The sequence below is a fragment of the Cordyceps javanica genome, chromosome 5, assembly GCF_051103115.1.
Source record: "Cordyceps javanica chromosome 5, complete sequence".
Classification (NCBI taxonomy): domain Eukaryota; kingdom Fungi; phylum Ascomycota; class Sordariomycetes; order Hypocreales; family Cordycipitaceae; genus Cordyceps; species Cordyceps javanica.
In genome coordinates, this window is record NC_139299.1 from 1,756,289 (window position 1) to 1,772,521 (window position 16,233).

At 53.7% G+C, this 16,233-nt stretch overlaps 4 protein-coding genes across 4 annotated transcripts; 2 read left to right on the forward strand and 2 right to left on the reverse strand.

The window, feature by feature from the left end:
- Nucleotides 1–2,134: 2,134 nt before the first annotated feature.
- On the reverse strand, nucleotides 2,135–3,873 carry V2A60_007763 (cation efflux protein; the record flags this gene model as incomplete). Its single annotated transcript, XM_083259045.1, has 3 exons — nucleotides 2,135–3,520; nucleotides 3,580–3,663; nucleotides 3,736–3,873. The coding sequence occupies 3 exons, from the start codon at nucleotides 3,871–3,873 to the stop codon at nucleotides 2,135–2,137; spliced, it is 1,608 nt and encodes a 535-aa protein (XP_083115171.1).
- A 4,050-nt stretch (nucleotides 3,874–7,923) lies between these two features.
- On the forward strand, nucleotides 7,924–9,194 carry V2A60_007764 (MEMO1 family; the record flags this gene model as incomplete). The annotated part of the gene is made up of 2 exons (XM_083259046.1): nucleotides 7,924–8,207; nucleotides 8,321–9,194. 2 exons carry the CDS (start codon nucleotides 7,924–7,926, stop codon nucleotides 9,192–9,194), a joined length of 1,158 nt encoding a protein of 385 aa, XP_083115172.1.
- Nucleotides 9,195–12,732: 3,538 nt separating this feature from the next.
- Nucleotides 12,733–14,133, forward strand: V2A60_007765 (t-SNARE; the record flags this gene model as incomplete). The annotated part of the gene is made up of 3 exons (XM_083259047.1): nucleotides 12,733–12,749; nucleotides 12,887–13,056; nucleotides 13,124–14,133. 3 exons carry the CDS (start codon nucleotides 12,733–12,735, stop codon nucleotides 14,131–14,133), a joined length of 1,197 nt encoding a protein of 398 aa, XP_083115173.1.
- A 1,069-nt stretch (nucleotides 14,134–15,202) lies between these two features.
- On the reverse strand, nucleotides 15,203–16,189 carry V2A60_007766 (uncharacterized protein; the record flags this gene model as incomplete). The annotated part of the gene is made up of 1 exon (XM_083259048.1): nucleotides 15,203–16,189. The coding sequence occupies one exon, from the start codon at nucleotides 16,187–16,189 to the stop codon at nucleotides 15,203–15,205; it is 987 nt and encodes a 328-aa protein (XP_083115174.1).
- Between the last annotated feature and the right edge of the window lie 44 nt (nucleotides 16,190–16,233).

The window sequence follows — 16,233 nt, forward strand, 5'->3', positions numbered from 1 at the left end:
AGACACCTAACAATTGGAAGCACGGCATGCCCTATCGATCGCCTGTTCCAGAGCCAACCAACAGTAGGGCATGCCCTCTCCTCCTCACAATGCAAGTCTCTTGCCTTGATACTGCTGCCAAGTACGCGGAGGAAGTTTCCGTCGGTGCCGGGCCTCCAAAGGGCCTTGTGCCGGTGGTCATCAAACTGCTTCCCTCCTGCTACAAGCGAGGATTTTCCCTCCGAGACTTGAAGAATCTTGTAAAAACAGAGAGTAGCCGCCGCGCCTATATCTAGGTGCACCGTAGAAAACTGAGGTCCCCACTCCACTATAGGTTAGGTAGTTTGTAGCCAATCACCACCCACCTCATACTTATTAAGTACCTTACTCAGTCCAAATCAAATGCGCCGAACATACGGCGCGTAGTCGGGGGCCGTGAATGGCCAACTGGCATCGCCGCATCACATCACGCACACGCAGACATTTTGACTCCAGAAGAGTACGGAGTACGGAGTAGTCGAATGTTCATTAGAATCTTGACAGCACGACCCCTTTTCTCGCCGTGATGGAATTGAGAGAAAGTAGCTTGGCGATCCTCCTACAAGCCCAGGCTTCGCGGTCCGCATCACCAGAGATCCCGCTAGACCAGCAAATCGCCGAGATAGAGCGCGAGTGTAATGCTTATGCTAGGCGACTTGAGCGACAGGGCCGAACAGACTGTCTTACCCGTCGACGTTTAGCCTTCACCAAAGGGCGGCTGCACCATGCAAATGGAACGGCGATTCGCAAACAGATGGCGACCTGGCTGCGGATAGAGCGATGCCTTGCCGCTGAATTCCCGCCCCTCGCAACCAACTTCATTCCAAACAAGTTGCCAGTACCACCACACCAAAGTCAAGCGCAGCTACAACAGAGCGTAGCAGACGAACGTCACGATTTACTTACAAAGAGACTTGGGTCATGGCTGGATGACCAAAAAATAACTAGTGAGCCATGGCGAAAAAAATCAAAAGCATTACTAGCTAACTTATAATAGCATCAACGGCTTTACCGTTGCCCCCAAGGCGGGATCGAGTAAGTCAGGGCATAAAAGGGACAGTACCACCCAAGCCGAGAAGAAGTCGAAGATTATCTGGTAAAGCCCCTGAATTTGCTGAGCAGACACTTATTTAGAGTTCCAAAGTACAGTGCCAAGCTGTCCCATGCTCTCCCATATAAGACAGGTCGCAACTTGAACTTCAACGCCTGGGTCGCTGAGGGGGTTTTGCGCAGTTTCAGACAAATGAGCGGCTCTAAAAGAGCAAGCGGGAGTCCTATCCCTCCTCATAGGTACTGTGAAATCTTGTGATCCGTTGTAATTGCCTAATCTGCCTCTGTTGGCCATCTTTGGTGCGTAGCAGTCTATGTTCCGGCCACGACTGGTCACTTTCCTCTTTTGCCAAGCATCCGCCACTATACAGATCAAAATACTCGGAAATTGCAGCCAGAACAAAACAAGAGTAAAAGCAATGTTTGTATTAGCTGTACTCGTCGGCCCGGGTCTGCTGCTGCGTCTTGGCTGAGGAGTGAGCGGCGGGCCAGCTCGTGGAGGCCCAGCCAGGCAATACATGCTTGCATACAAAGTCACCAGGCAGAATTCAACTGTTTTCAGGAAAAAGCACCATGTTTCAACAGATCTGTCGCTGACTTTGGAAAAACTATTCAAGAAGGGCGTCTAATCGCCGTCTCAATAACAACTCTCTTCCACGCATCAAGAAAAAAACAACGCCGCCAATCTATTCACCCAAACAAGCCTTTTCGTATCGCCATTTTCTCGTCCCCGCTTCAAGAAATAAGAAAGCAACAGCTATACCCGCTCCGGCAGCTCCTGCGCTGGGAGAGGGAGCTATTCGATTAAAACGCGCACATTTTATATCAGTAAAAGTAAAAGGACAGAAGAAGCGCGTCGTCAAAACTACAAAAAGGAAAAGAACATGTAAATGTAACAGGGGTGATAGAGGTCTAACGAATGTGTAAACCGCAGTTATGACAAGCCAATGACGGTCGAGGTACCGTTTCGAGGGGAGATGACTTTGACAAGAGAACAATGACTAGCCTTGTGAGTCGATTGGTAATATCTTGCAATGCCACGCTTTTGTGTTTGCGAGTATATATCTTAAGCTGCCGCGTGCGAGGAGTCACTAGCACGTCGGACAGATGGTGATTTGGAGGAGCCCTCGGCTGTGCAGCAGCCCTGCCCCTGGCAGTCGTCGATGCACTCGAGCAGGCAGGGGGCGGTAGGGTCATTTTGACCGTCGAGGGTCAGCGCAGCAGCGTCTCGCAGGTGCTCGTGGTCTTGGTCAAGACAGAACTCGGGTTGGATGGTGGCGCTATGGATGCCAAACTCGTGGAGGCAGTTACGCGCGCGTTTGGCGAGCTGCATATACTTTTCGCCACTGTGGGTGTTGATGGGGAATTCGACCTGGAGATGCATGCTGGCAACAATCTTGGTGTCGGAGAGTTGCCAGACATGGATGTGGTGGCAGCTGACGACGCCGGGTAACCTCTCAATATCCTGGCGTATCTCCTTGATACTAATGTTCTCGGGAGTGGCCTGGAGCAGGATGCGCGAAGTTGCAAGGGTGAGGGGAATCGACGTCTTGAGAATGATGAGGGTGATGAAGAGCGAGACGGCAGGATCGGCGTAGTGCTTGCCGGGCCAGTTTGTGAGCCAGATGACAAGAGCAGTGGCAATGACGCCGACATTGCCGAGGGCATCGCCGAGGACGTGGAGCATCATGGCGTTCATACCCATGTCGGCATGGTTGTGGCCAGTCGTCTTGCCAGGCTTCTGAGGGAGGGTATGGTTGTGGCCAGCGTGGACGCTCGAATTTCGGCGAGTTCGGTGCTTAGTCTTGGTAGTGCGAGGCTTGATGGAAGTGGCACCATTGTTACCCTTGGAGTCTTTGAGCAGGGGTGAGTTCTCAGTCGGCTCGGCCTCGTCGGCAGTTGGCTCGTCATTGGAGGATTCGCTTTCCTGAGGAACAGGAGACTGGTGCAGACCGGCGGCAATGATGTCCTGACGGAAGCTGGAGGGATGGATGCTCATGTCGTCAATGCTAGCAAAGCGAGAGTGCTGCTGGCCCTTGCCGGAAATACGGCGACCACGCGTCTGGCTGTCGGACGAAGTGCGGGCATGAGCAGCGGCAGTGAGCTTGCCAACGACAACGTCGGGGTAGACATCCTCTACAGGGCCGGATTCGTCGGCAGCGATGCGACGCTCCTCATCGATGTCGTGGCTGTGCGAATGGCTGTGGTCATGACCGTGGTCGTGACCGTGCTCTTCGTCGCCATGGCCGTGGTCATGGCCGTGGCCACCGAGCACAACAAATCCGAGAAGATTGGAGATGAGACCAGCAGTGCCGACGATGAGGATAAGCTTGGGCTGGGTAATCTCGGGAGGCTCGACAAATCGGGTGAGGGCTTCGAGGATAATTGAGACGCAGAGGGCGATGAGGAAGACGGCATTGAAGAAGGCACCAAGAATTTCGGCGCGAACCCACTGCGACGGTGTTAGTAGGGAGACGCTCATGACAAATGTCAAACATGGACAAGACTTACGCCAAAGGTAAATTCATCTGTAGTTTCTTTTTGCGAGGCAACAACAGCCCAGAGACCAATAATGAGCGAGATGATGTCGTTGAGCTATTAACCACAAGGCAGCTTGGTCAGCGATGTGGCGCGCTTAGAGCGGAATCCGAAGGGAGTGGTACGGACCATGTGGAAAGCATCGGCAGTGAGGGCGAGGGAATGAACGACGAAGCCGGAGATGAGTTCGAGGAGGAAGAATGCCGTATCAATACCGATCATGATTTTGATACGGGTGCTCTTGGAGAGCGCCGATTTGGACGCCATGGTGCGCAGGATGGTTAGTTAGTAGTATGCGCCTGGGAGGGTTGCGATGGTAAACAAAGATACAAGTGGGCAAGAGTTGAAAGAGAAGAGAGAAGAGGATCCTCGGGGAAAAGGATTGAGGAGAAGAAAGAAGAGGAACTCTAGAACCCAGGCAGCGGCGAGAGGGATACAGAGCCACGAAAAGAGAAAAAAAAAAGGTTTGGCAAAGTTTTGGGGGTGGGATGGCAGATGATGAAATATTATTCTAGTAGCAGCGGTGGTGACGGTTTGGGAAGTTTATTTTGGTGGCGTGGCCTAGAAGAAGAGAGGGGCCCGGTGGCAAGAGGTGCAGGCTACTTTGGAACCCGGGGCACTACAGGTGGCCTGCAGGGCATCAAAGGCAAGTTGCAGCGGATTGCAGGCTACTTACAGCGCAACGCGGCTAACCTACGGGTACCTACTAAGGTACTAACTATGCCTACCTGCCTGCCTTAGTACCTAGCACTAGGTAGATTGGTACTCATTGCAAGCAACGAACAGAGCATGTGCAGGTGGCTTGCAGGGCCTCCGCAGTGGGTTGCAGCGAGCTGCAGGCACTCGAGGGGCCTGAAGGGGCCGGAAGGAGCCACTCGAGGGAGCCGCGCCAGGGCTTCTTATTAGTGGTGAGTCAGGAAAGTGGCCAGAGAATCCCTAGAACTCGCTAGTTACGGAGTACTCTGTATACTAACTCAGTGGGTAGCCTACTACCGCACGCCCGTATCACCCGTATCGCCCTCTACGTAGCTGCGTAGGTAGGTATTGGCAGCAGTAGACTGACTCGGACCCAAAATAAACACTGGGTTGGAATGTTGGCCGAAATGACTACCAAGACAATAAAAATGCGTCCATCCCTGTAATCCGTACGAGTGAGCATACTAAGTAACCCCGTACTGACTATAGTACGTACTCCGTACTGGGAGTGATATTACCTACCTACCTACCTACCTATCCCGTCTCTGCGCCTACAAACTATCGACAGGTGAGACGGCAGACAATAGCCAACCCCTCAAACACAGACATCATGATGGATTGCCTTTACTGTAAATTTTCCTTTGATCGAATATCTTCTAGAATGCGTCAAATTTTTTCAACATTTCCCTCATTGGACATCATTTTCCACTTACAAACAGGTTTCGTTATCAGCAATGGGCACAGCGTACCATAGCGTCGCACTATCCGTACAGCCCTCCCCAGATCGGCAAGATTCTTCCAGCGCCCTGTGCCACTTAGCCGAGGGCACTGGTATCAAAGTAAGTACCTTGCCCACGTCTTAGGTAAGTCGGCTTCACAAAGGCTCCTCACTGAATGTGGCGACAACTTCACCACTTCACCGATGCCGACAAGTATTCATTCTATTCCTTTTATCTCTCCAGTCAGCCTCGTAACCACCATAATCTACATCCAGAACTCAACCTTTACCCCCTCCACAGAAACCCGCAACCACAGCAGTCAAATCCTCTTACGCATCCCGATTTCCCACCATGATCAGTGCCGCCCGGCCGCCAAGCTGGCCTACTGACCCCAGTGGGCCGATGAGTTTCCTCCCACCTCCAACGTCATTTCTCGGCATTGCGGGGTGCGCAAACTTGCTCATATGCTCATCCGTCCCTCATGTCAACGCCGTGCGAGGCACAGGTTCACATGGCTCGCGACGCTCGTCATCCCTCCTGGGCTCAACATGTCTAGCAATGCGACGGGCTAGCCAGTCTCGGAAGGGCCTTGTCGTAAACAAGACATTGTCTAGGTCTCCCACAAGAAACGCGACGGACAACCTGCGCATGCATTGTTATTTCTGGGACTCCTTCACCCACCCACCATATTCGCTGCATGAACAACGGTTTGGTGTCCCAAAAACTAAATTATAGTGAGCTAGTCCGCTCTGGCCATTGGTACCAGGACAGGGTTACTGAATCCGCATGGGACAACGTTGGCACTCATGTATCTGGCGTCGTTCCTCCATCTTACCACTTCTTTCACGCTAGCGCTTGGTTGGATACGCATTGGCTGGCTTCAAGAGTAGCATGACTCGCCCTCGAGCAGCGTCTGTTGACTTGCGATCCAGCTAAAAGCTTCTGTCAATCGGTCGAACATTGCTGCGGTACGCAACATCACGTAAGAAAGAGGATGGCCTGATTGTCGAGATGGCACACGTCGCTAAACTTCCACGGCTTAATGCTCGCGCATTCGGGACAAGCACAGTTGACCAGGTGTAATATCCTTCCCAGCCATAAGCACGCTAATGTCTCCGATCCAGCGCCGAACTAATAAAACGGCTGTCTGGTGCTGCTGGACATGCTGCTCTGCGCGAGCTCCGGAACTATACCCGCCTTCCGAACATTAATCAACTCGTCAACTTTCCGCTTTCAATTGGGCTGTGCACGCCACTCTCTACACATACTGCAGTCATCGAATCCTTGGTGCAACTACTTACATTCTGTCCGCTTTCTTGCCATGCAGGTCAAGCTACATACCCGGCAACCTGATCTGCTCCCCGAGAGTCTGGCCGGGCTCGTAATACGCCCATACGTAGTTGACTTGACAGTTTGCATAGCAGCAGGTTCATGGCGGGCGACGCCCGTCCTCCACTAGTCCGGCAATACACTCGTCCGTCACTACTGGGGACCTCATGCTTCTCCGCCTGGTGGCGGAAGATGATGCAGCTTATTTTCAGCTTCATGCGACGACATCCCAGCCACTGGGCTAGAGCTTGAAGGAGCTGACTTGATATTGCTTGCTACACAGTTGAATCGTGCTTTGCTCATACCTGGTGACTGATCATTCGATGTAAATGGTGTAGGAATAACGAGACAGTCTGGTACTCCGGGGCCTGCCCTTGTCGACAGGTGTTGATCGTGTGTAGCGTGTTTCAACCCAAATCAGCTTCTGCCGCTCTAGCAGCGGTGTCATCGGGGGTCGGGGACTGGGAAAATTTTGCACCAAAGGCGAGAATGGGCTGTGATGACAAGAACATAAATGATACATTTCGCTTGCATCAATTCTTGAGCAAGCCTGCAGGAAAACTCGGCATCTTACTCCACTTCTGTCAACCATTGTCCACCCCATCTCCACTTGCTGGATGGATGCAACTCGGACACGGCTGCGATGGGCCCAATAACCTCAAATAGTCAAATAGTGTACTCTCTAGCGTTTCGAGCTTATCCACAGAACTTCGGGAAGTAAAGCCTGCACCCTTGGCAAGGGTCGCGATGCACATTGGGTGAAGACGGTTGTCGCGTGCCGACGTTTCCAGTTGGCACAACGTATGGGCGAGATTATTCGACGCGTATTATGTGGGATCAAATCGGCACCGGGGAGTACGCCGACGTACTTTGGACATGGCTTTCGGCTTGAGGTTGTCAAATGCCGATGAACGAGGACCACGCCTCATGGTTACTCCCTGTAGGGTAAGGCGACGCCTTCCACTCACATATACGTACATATTCCAGAGCAATATGAAGTCTAACATAAAGTGCAGGTACTATCCTTAAATATAAGCTTGTTCTCGTGTGTTGCCGTGTGCAATAACACCGCAGCTCGCTGTGCCCAAATTCACACTCGCGAGACAACTTGAAGCTAGGACACCAACAAGTCCACCAGTATTGGCTATATCTTTGCATGAGGAGCAGCCTCAGAGACCCCCACATCCTGGCTACCATACAAGAGCAACAGTAACGCATAATCTGAAATCTTCTATTTAGCCGCAAAGAAATCAAAATCCATCGAAATCTCTACCAAGGAAGAATCTTGAAATTCTGCGGCCGAGCTCATCGCTTGCACAACCCCGCATAAGTGGCTCGCAGCCACAAGCACCAGCCATACCATCGAGGCGCAAACACTTGCCCCGCCTCAAGTAGGTGCATGCAACTCCTCATGAGCAACGGTTCCCTCACGATACCCGTCAGATAACACAATCACAAGCAAAGAAAATCATATCCGCGAATCCCAGAAGAGTCCAACCACGAGATATCGTTTTCCCAACGCTCAACTACTGCCCGCAAAGATCTGCCACCAACTGTCTTTCCTCTCTTCGCCATGCCTGAGGCGCCGCTTACATGCGACGAGGTGCTGGGCCGGGGGTGGAACGACTTCTCAGACGGCGAGATGCGGTCGCTGCTTCGCGCGGAGCGCAAGAAGATGACGGAGACGTTTGACAAGCTGCCCGAGAGCAGCCGGCCGCCCACCAAGGCCTTTGACGGCTGGTACGAGCTCGCCCCGTTCCAGCTGCGGTGGCAGTTTGACGAGTACCTCGACGAGGTGCCCGAGACGATTGACGGCTCCCCGCTGCCGATACCTGGGGCTCGTGCCATCATCGCCCCGTGAGTGTCTCCTTCTCCCGCGGCCGCGGCCCTGACAATCATGACCGCGTCAATCTGCTTTTGTGTGCTACAGTTTGCTGACAGCCCCGCGCTTCCGTTTGGCGGCAAAACAGCCACGCCGGGTACGCCTACTCGGGGCGGTGCTCCGCGTGGGCCTTTCGCTGCCTGGATCTCTCCAAGGCGAGGCGCGTGTTCGTGCTCGGGCCGACGCACTACTTTTACTTTCGCGGCCTCGCGCTGTCGACCTTTTCCGAGTACAGCACGCCGCTCGGGTCCCTGACCGTGGACCAGGCGACGCTGCGGGACATTTACGCGGCCGCCGAGTCGCACGGCGCGCCCGAGGTGCGCAACATCCCGCGGCGGCGCGAGCTCGACGAGCACAGCCTCGAGATGGAGGTGGCGTTCCTCTACCAGCGCTGCGAGGCCGTCTTTGGCCGCGACAGGAGGGACGACTTCCCGTCCATCGTGCCCATGCTCGTCTCGGGCGACGCGCGCGACGAAAAGGCCGTCGGCCGGCTGCTGCTGCCGTACCTGCGCGACCCGGCCACGGCCTTTGTCGTGAGCTCCGACTTTTGCCACTGGGGCCGCCAGTTTGGCGACTACCGGCCGTACTTTGTCGGCGGCGACCGCTCGCGCCGCATCAACCTGGGCGACGCCGACGCCGACGCCGACGCCGCGGCCCCGCGCCGCAGCCCGCCGATCCACGAGAGCATCAAGATGCTCGACTACGAGGCCATTGACGCCATGGAGACGGGCTCGCACGACGCCTTTGTCGCCAACCTGGAGGAGACGGACAACTCGGTGTGCGGGCGCCACCCGATCGGGGCCATGATGGCCGCGCTGGAGCTGCTCGGCGCCGAGGGCAAGGACGGGGACAGGGACGGGAACAGCCCACGCTTCAAGCACGTCCGGTACGATCGAAGCGCGCTGTTAACGGACCCGACCAAGTCAAGCGTGAGTTATGTAAGTGCGTATGCGACATTTTGAGGGCACACTGGGCCGGAGGGGGGCCCGGATAACGGGGAGCATCACGATGGCATATACACAAGTTGTAGAGTAGCATTGTTTTTTTATTTTTATTTTTTTTTAGTTTCATGGTTCCCCTTTGCTTTGTTCACATTGACTACTAGCGAAATGGCATGTCTGAGTACCAGGTGCGATAATATGACGCGATGGAATGTTCTGGGACTACGGAGGCTCAGAATGTTCAAGTAAGCCTGTTGCTGTGAGACTCGACATGTCATTTCTAGTATCCACGGACACAGAGAGATGGCTGGTCAATTCTATTAGCAAACAAGCGTCCCCCGATCACATGTGAGGAGAGCCTTGCCATTAGGGCTAGACACAAGCTCCAGCGAGCCTTGCTGATTGATGGTGGCTGAGATGCAGCAAATGGAGCTGGCTCGGCCACGTATACGAGGCTGCAAGGCTTGCGTATGGGTACTTTTCGGCGTATTTCGAAACAATATCAAGACTCCGAAAGAGGCAAAACAGAACTGGGCCGCGTGTACATCAAGTATAACCGCAACCAAGGCGGCATGCTCCATCTTTAGCCAAAACATCACGAAAACACATTTTCGGGAAAGGGAGCAAAGCCCAAAGGCGCGACACTAGCGTGCTAGCAAGGCAAGGCAATCATGTTCATAGCCCAACGACTCTGCTAAGCATCAACCCAGCCTCAAACAGAGGCACATTGGCATTGGCGAGCTATCGGGTGTTCTTTGCCCACTGGTGGGTAATAGCTAGACGGCCTTCAGGGCGCCCAACAACTACACCACCATTGCGGGTCAGTTCATTCGTGGGCATTCGCGTACGTCTCGCGCAATGCGGGGGAGGGCGGCTATCGATGCGTGATGGAGACCACCACACGATCGGTCTGGCAATGTTGAAACTCTGCAGTCAGGGGACAGAGGGACAGTGCATTGGGTGTCTGGGAGAATGCCGATGCTTCGGATGAGGATGATCTATAGGCGGTCCGGAGAGTGTGGAATCACGGCGTCGCTCTGAAGCCGCGGCGTACAAAACTGAAAGAACCAAGGTTTCGGCTTCTTCTTCCAAGAAGAATACCGTGCGTATACTGTGTGCGACAGATACTGTGTGGGCTCTCGCTTTCACTGAACATGGTATTGAAGCTCGCTAGTCGGACCTCTGAGTATGCTCATAAGAATCTCAGAACTGTCCAGTTCTTTTTCTTTCTTCTTTCTTCTTTCTTCCCCTTCTCCCTCATCTGTTTCTGTCGGCACAAAGGCATGATAGACTTCGTTGCTGATGGAGTTGATAGTCACTTAGCCGTTAGCGCAATGGCTGTACTTGAACTAGGTCCAGATTGGAGCTGCTGATTCCAATCTCTGCATCTGAAACGGGGTGCCACTTTCAACCAACCCGAATGGCCTGTAACAAGCTCCGGGAAAACAGAGCTGGTGCCGTTGGCACTCAGGGCCAGATAACGAGTTGCCAAAGATGACCAAACTTACCAACTTTCAGGGATTAAAAACCAACGTGGGTCTTTTGTATGGCGCTTGCCCGCAAAAGGCACCCTTTTCGATTTTTTTGAATAAAATCCTGATCCTGGTCGAGTTATGTAAGTTTTCGAATATATCTTTTAGAAACTAGACCTAAAGTAGCCAGCGATCTACTGACTTTGGTCTTTTACGGGAAATTATATAGTTTTTGACTAAATTTTGATAATTTTCTACTAAAGAATTAGTTTTTTTAGTTAATCGAGAAAAACTATGGTTACTAATATCACCGAATTAGTTATTGACTTAGTAAGTAGCTTGTTAGAAAGCTAAACCGATGGCGATTCTGAATCTATAATTAAAGACGTAATTTATATAGTAGTTATATGTGAATTATGTCTTGAAAAAGAGGCCTCTCGAGAGGCTTAATTCTGGCTTCGCGATAGCTTTATTGACCGACCGCAGAGGGCCTGGCTGGCTGGCTAGCTATAGGTGTCGTTAGGCGTTAGGCGTTAGGATGGTGGACTACTTGCATAACGAAAACGAGGGGGTATATGGAGGTACCTTTGCTGTATAATTTGCTGGCTGAGGTACCTCTTCCGACCTACTTTGGTCTAAATCCCTGTAGTTGGTCATCTTTGGAAACTCGTTATCTGGCCCTCAGGTACGGAGTACTGTCGCCCTTGCTGTAGGTGAAGGGGGAGAGGGCCGGGGGGCCCAGCGCGAGGGAGGCATGGAGGGTGGTAAGTAGGCAGGGGCCCCTTCTGCCGACAAAAAGCAATCCATCATACCGGTTTCCCATCTGAACTACAATCATGAAGGGTTAAAGACCGTCCACCCTTCAAGCGCCGGGTAGGGGCATGAAGGAGCGAGCTAGGGAACAGGGTAGCTCAGTAACAAAATGCGTTTCTCTAGTGGTGGGCTCGGCGTCAGAGGTGGTGTTACGTGTTGGGTTGGTTGGGTGGCCGCTTTCCTTGGAAGGGCTCGCAGTAGCGGCCGCGCTGTACCAATCATGGACTGTGGTTCAGGCGCTTGGTTTCTGAGTCGGAAACTTGCCCTGTTCATCAGGGACGCTTTGGCGTCGGAGGCGATTCGTACCTAGCGCAGGTTGAGTACTGGTATAGACTGGCAGGATGGTCAAGCGTGTCAACCTAGTCAGTCGGTCAGGCACGCATGCAAAGGGGTGCCAGGACAGAGTGGGAAGGTTCACTCAAGGGGACCAGCAAGTGACATGGGACGGCTTGGCGATGCAGAGGGTTTGAAGATGGATGGATGCGAGTATCAGTCGGTATTCAACGAGCTTCCGATCATAATCGTCCGAGCCATCATCAGCAGTTGGAGCCGCTGCAGCACAGAAGATGGCCACTCAAACCACTGCACGCGTCTTTTTTTAGGTATGTCACTGTACCAGGGCTCACCGGCTAGGTGGGCCTGGCGCCGCAATAGTGTCTCAGAGCATGTACTGCTACATTGGTCAAGGTGGTGCTCCGCATAGAGAAAGAGGTTCCCCTACATCCACAGGGACCGGATGTTCTGTTAAACTTGTATGGTGGGCGCAGCCCCTTTTGATTGCCACTCCCCACTACGTCTTTCAATTAGCCTGGTTTTGAACATCATCAACAGCCTGTCTGTTTCCCAAGGCTGTCTTCTCTTTGCCTCTTCCATTCCATTTTACTCTCTCTCTTTAATCTACCGTTTATTTTATCCTTTACCAGGCAACCATCGGCTGTTCTCAAACCACAATCGCTTCGTCCCGTCACACTGTTGGCCGTAGCGCTAGCATCTTGACTCGAACTTCGGCATCGTAAACTCCGGCAGACCCTCCAGTCCTTGACGAACGGCCCCTCTAGGCCTGACGCATTTCCATCCTCGATCAAAATGAGTGTCAGTTTTGCCCCGTTCCCCAGCGTTTCAACCCGTTGTCCTCCACTGCTCTGTCGCCGCACGTCACACCTAGATGCAGCGCGCTTGTCGGCACACCTGGCTTTTTTTTCCGTCTCATTCCCTTCTCTGATGCATTTCTCTCATTCTCGATACTATCAACAAGACTTCAACTTTTACTGACAATGTCCGGACAGTACGGGTTAGTTTTCGGTCCTTTTTTTCCCACGCAGCTCAGCAAAGTCTCCTTCCACCCGCCCGCCCAATGATGCACAGAAGCACGCCACGACCCTACCCGTGCGATCTCCAGCTGACGTGCTTTTCCTTTTGAATTGGCAGATACGGAAATCAACCAAACCCCTACGACCAGCGCGGTCAGGGCTATGGCGGTCAACAACAGCAGAACCCTTACGCAGACCAAGGCAACTATGGACAGCAGCAGAACCCCTACGCTGGAGGCGGCAGCCGTTATGGTAACAACAACTCGTCGATAGACGGTGGCTATGCCGGTACGTAGGATGGAGGCACTTCACGAGAGTAAAGCTGGGCATGAAATGACTGACTTTCCCCCACCAGGCTCCAACGTCGAGATGGCCCCTCTCGCCCAGAACGCTGGATCCATGGCCGGTAACGATGGCAACGCCATTCTGAACGAGTGCCGCGACATTGACACAGGCATCGGCCAGATTGAACGTAATCTTGAGCAGCTGCGTATGCTCCAACAGCGAACCCTCGACGACGCCGACAGCTCCTCCTCCAGCGCCGCCAACCGCCAGCTCGACGCACTCTCTTCCGAGACAATGGCCCAGTACCGCGAGCTTACCGAGCGCGTCCGCACTGTCAAGTCCAGCCCCGAGGCCAACACCCCGAAGAACAAGCCCCAGGTGGGCCGCGTCGACCGTCGCCTGAAGCAGGCCATCCAGCAGTACCAGCAGGTTGAGTCGGGCTTCCGTAAGCGCACCCAGGACCAGATGGCCCGTCAATACCGCATCGTCCGCCCCGATGCCTCCGAGCAGGAAGTCCGCGCCGCCGTCGAGGACACGAGCAACAACCAAGTCTTCAGCCAGGCCCTTATGCAGAGCGACCGCCAGGGACGTGCACGCGCAGCCCTCTCCGCCGTCCAGGACCGCCACAAGGCCCTCGTCAAGATTGAGCAACAGATGGTGGAGCTGTCCCAGCTTTTCCAGGACATGGACACGCTTGTTGTCCAACAAGAGGTTGCCGTCACACAGATTGAGCAAAAGGGTGAGGAAGTCGTCGAGAACCTCGACAAGGGTAACGAGGAGATTGGCGTCGCCGTCAACACAGCTCGCAAGACGAGAAAGAAGAAGTGGATCTGCCTTGGTATTTGCGTCGCCATTCTGGTGGTCATTATCATCATTGTCCTGATCTACATTTTTGTCATCCGCGGCCAGAACACCGGCGGCAACAACAACAATAATGGTGGCAAGCGGGCCATCGAAATCACCGCTCGTGCTCTACTACCCAACCTTGACGCCCGTGCAGCCGAGAGCCAAGACCACCTGTCAGAGCTCGCTCGATTGATGAAAGACCGCGTGCATCTGCCACAAATTGCCCGCCAGTAAATACTCATCAGCGTTTGGCTTCTGTTGATGCATTTTCCGGTTTTTTGGCTCGCGAAGCTTGACAGTTCTTTTATTTTGTGCATCTGTTCAAAGCACCACTACCAACCTTTGCCTCAATCTATGAACAGAAAGTATGACGGCAAATGGCGAGGTCGGATGAGATTGCGATGGCGGTTGCAGTAATCGCGCGCTCCTATCGAACATGGCAGGCTGTGTGTCATAGGAAGAAGACAATTTAGCTCTGTTTCACCAATGCGGAAATGGATGTTGAAACTTGCACCGTTTTCGTGCCATTATTTTATTTTCGTCCAGAATCTCTCCGTTGCCATGGTGGAGGAGCATCGTCTTGACATTGTCTGCCGTTGCTATGTTTCTATTGCTTTCTTGTTGTTTTCCCTTCTTCATCAACTTACTAATCATTGCCGCGTTGTCATACACACTCTCTCTACCACTCTCTCTTGTTTTTTTTGTTGAAAGAAAAAGAACGGTGTTGGCGTACCAATTTGTAATTAGTCGTTCAGAATTTTTCTTCTTGTTAGTCCGTCCTTTTTTCTAAACCTCTCCCATGGGGAGCAACAAATATCAAAGAAAAAAACTTTAAAGAACCGATGTCGTCCGCAGTGACGCGCCATGGCACAGTGAAATCGGCAAGTAACGCCTGGCAGTCACACATATATGATGCAAAAGAAGAAGAGAGTGAAATTGTGTGACATGTCGTTCGACTATTGTAACCCTGTATAAACGCCCAAAATATTATGATGCTTTCCAAGGACAAAAGGGCAAAGATGAAGAAAATGGAAACACGGCGTAGAACAAAACAGGCTCCTGGCGAAAAAGACATTGTGAGAGATTCAACTTGTGTCATGCAAGCGAAGAAACTGTGTAATAAAAGAAAAAAATGAAAAGAGGAGGAGATGCGGAAAAGAAGAACATTGGCTGCATTTTGTCTCGCCCAGGGTGTCCTAGTGCGTATTGCTGTCGTCAGGTGTATATATATATATATATTTATATCATATATTCGTTTGAAAAAAAAAAGGTGGTATATATTGGCAAGGGCGTAGGCGCTTCGTCATCGCGAGATGCTGGTCGCGGCGGCAGCATCGTGAGATTGGCTCGCCGCCCTCGAGCGGAGCATGCCCGGGTCGTGAATCTCATTGCTGTCCCCCGCATTCCCGTCGTGGTCGTGGTCGTGGTCGTGATCGTCGTGCTGCTGAGCCACGGCGGCCCGGCGCTTCTCGCCCTCGCCGACAACTTTTTTGAGGATGCCCATGCGCCGCCGGAAGTCGTCGGCCAGCGTCTCGAGATCTTCGCGTCCTGCGCCGCCGCCGCCGCCGCCGCCGCCGCTGGCCGACGAACGCAGGCTGGCGGCGCTGTTTACAGCCTCGGCCGAGGCGCGCAGGTCGACGGGGTCGCGCGAGACACCCTCGACGTGCAGCATCAGCGCCGCCGCATGACCAGTGCCGGCGCCGGCGCCGGAGGACCCTCCTGTATTGGGCTCGGCCGCGCTGCTGCTGGTGGTTGTGCTGCTGCCTTCGGACTGCTGCTTGGACAGCGCGGCTGCGGTCACGGCGAATTCGGGCCCGAGGCTGGACGCGTACGCGACGGACCAGGCATCGTGTGCCGGCGTGGGTGTGAGGTCAACGACGAGGCTGCGGTGCTCGGCGGTGTCGGCGGCGGCGGCGTCGTCGGTGGGTATGGAGGCGTCGTCGTCGCTGAAGAGGTAGTGCACGCGCGGGTGCACCGTGGCGCCGGTCGTGGTGTTGGTGAGCAGGGCAAAGAGCGGCTCAAAGGGCAGCGGCGGGGGAGGACGAGGAGGAGGAGGCTGTCCAACTTGTGATGATGAGGAGGCAGCGGCGGCGTGCTCGTCGGCAGGAGCGGCGGCCGGAGCAGTCAGGGCGACAGAGGATGCCACGGCGCCGCTGTCATGGCCGACGCTGCAGTCGGCGGCTGAGAGCTGAACCGGGTCGGGACGTCTCTGGGCGTCGGGTGCCGAGTTTCGAGAGGGCGACAGGCCAGTGCGTGACGCAGCGTCTGGATCTGCAGGGGGGCTTGCCATGGCCGTGTCTATTTCTGTCCTTTTTTCTAGATTTTTTTTTCTTC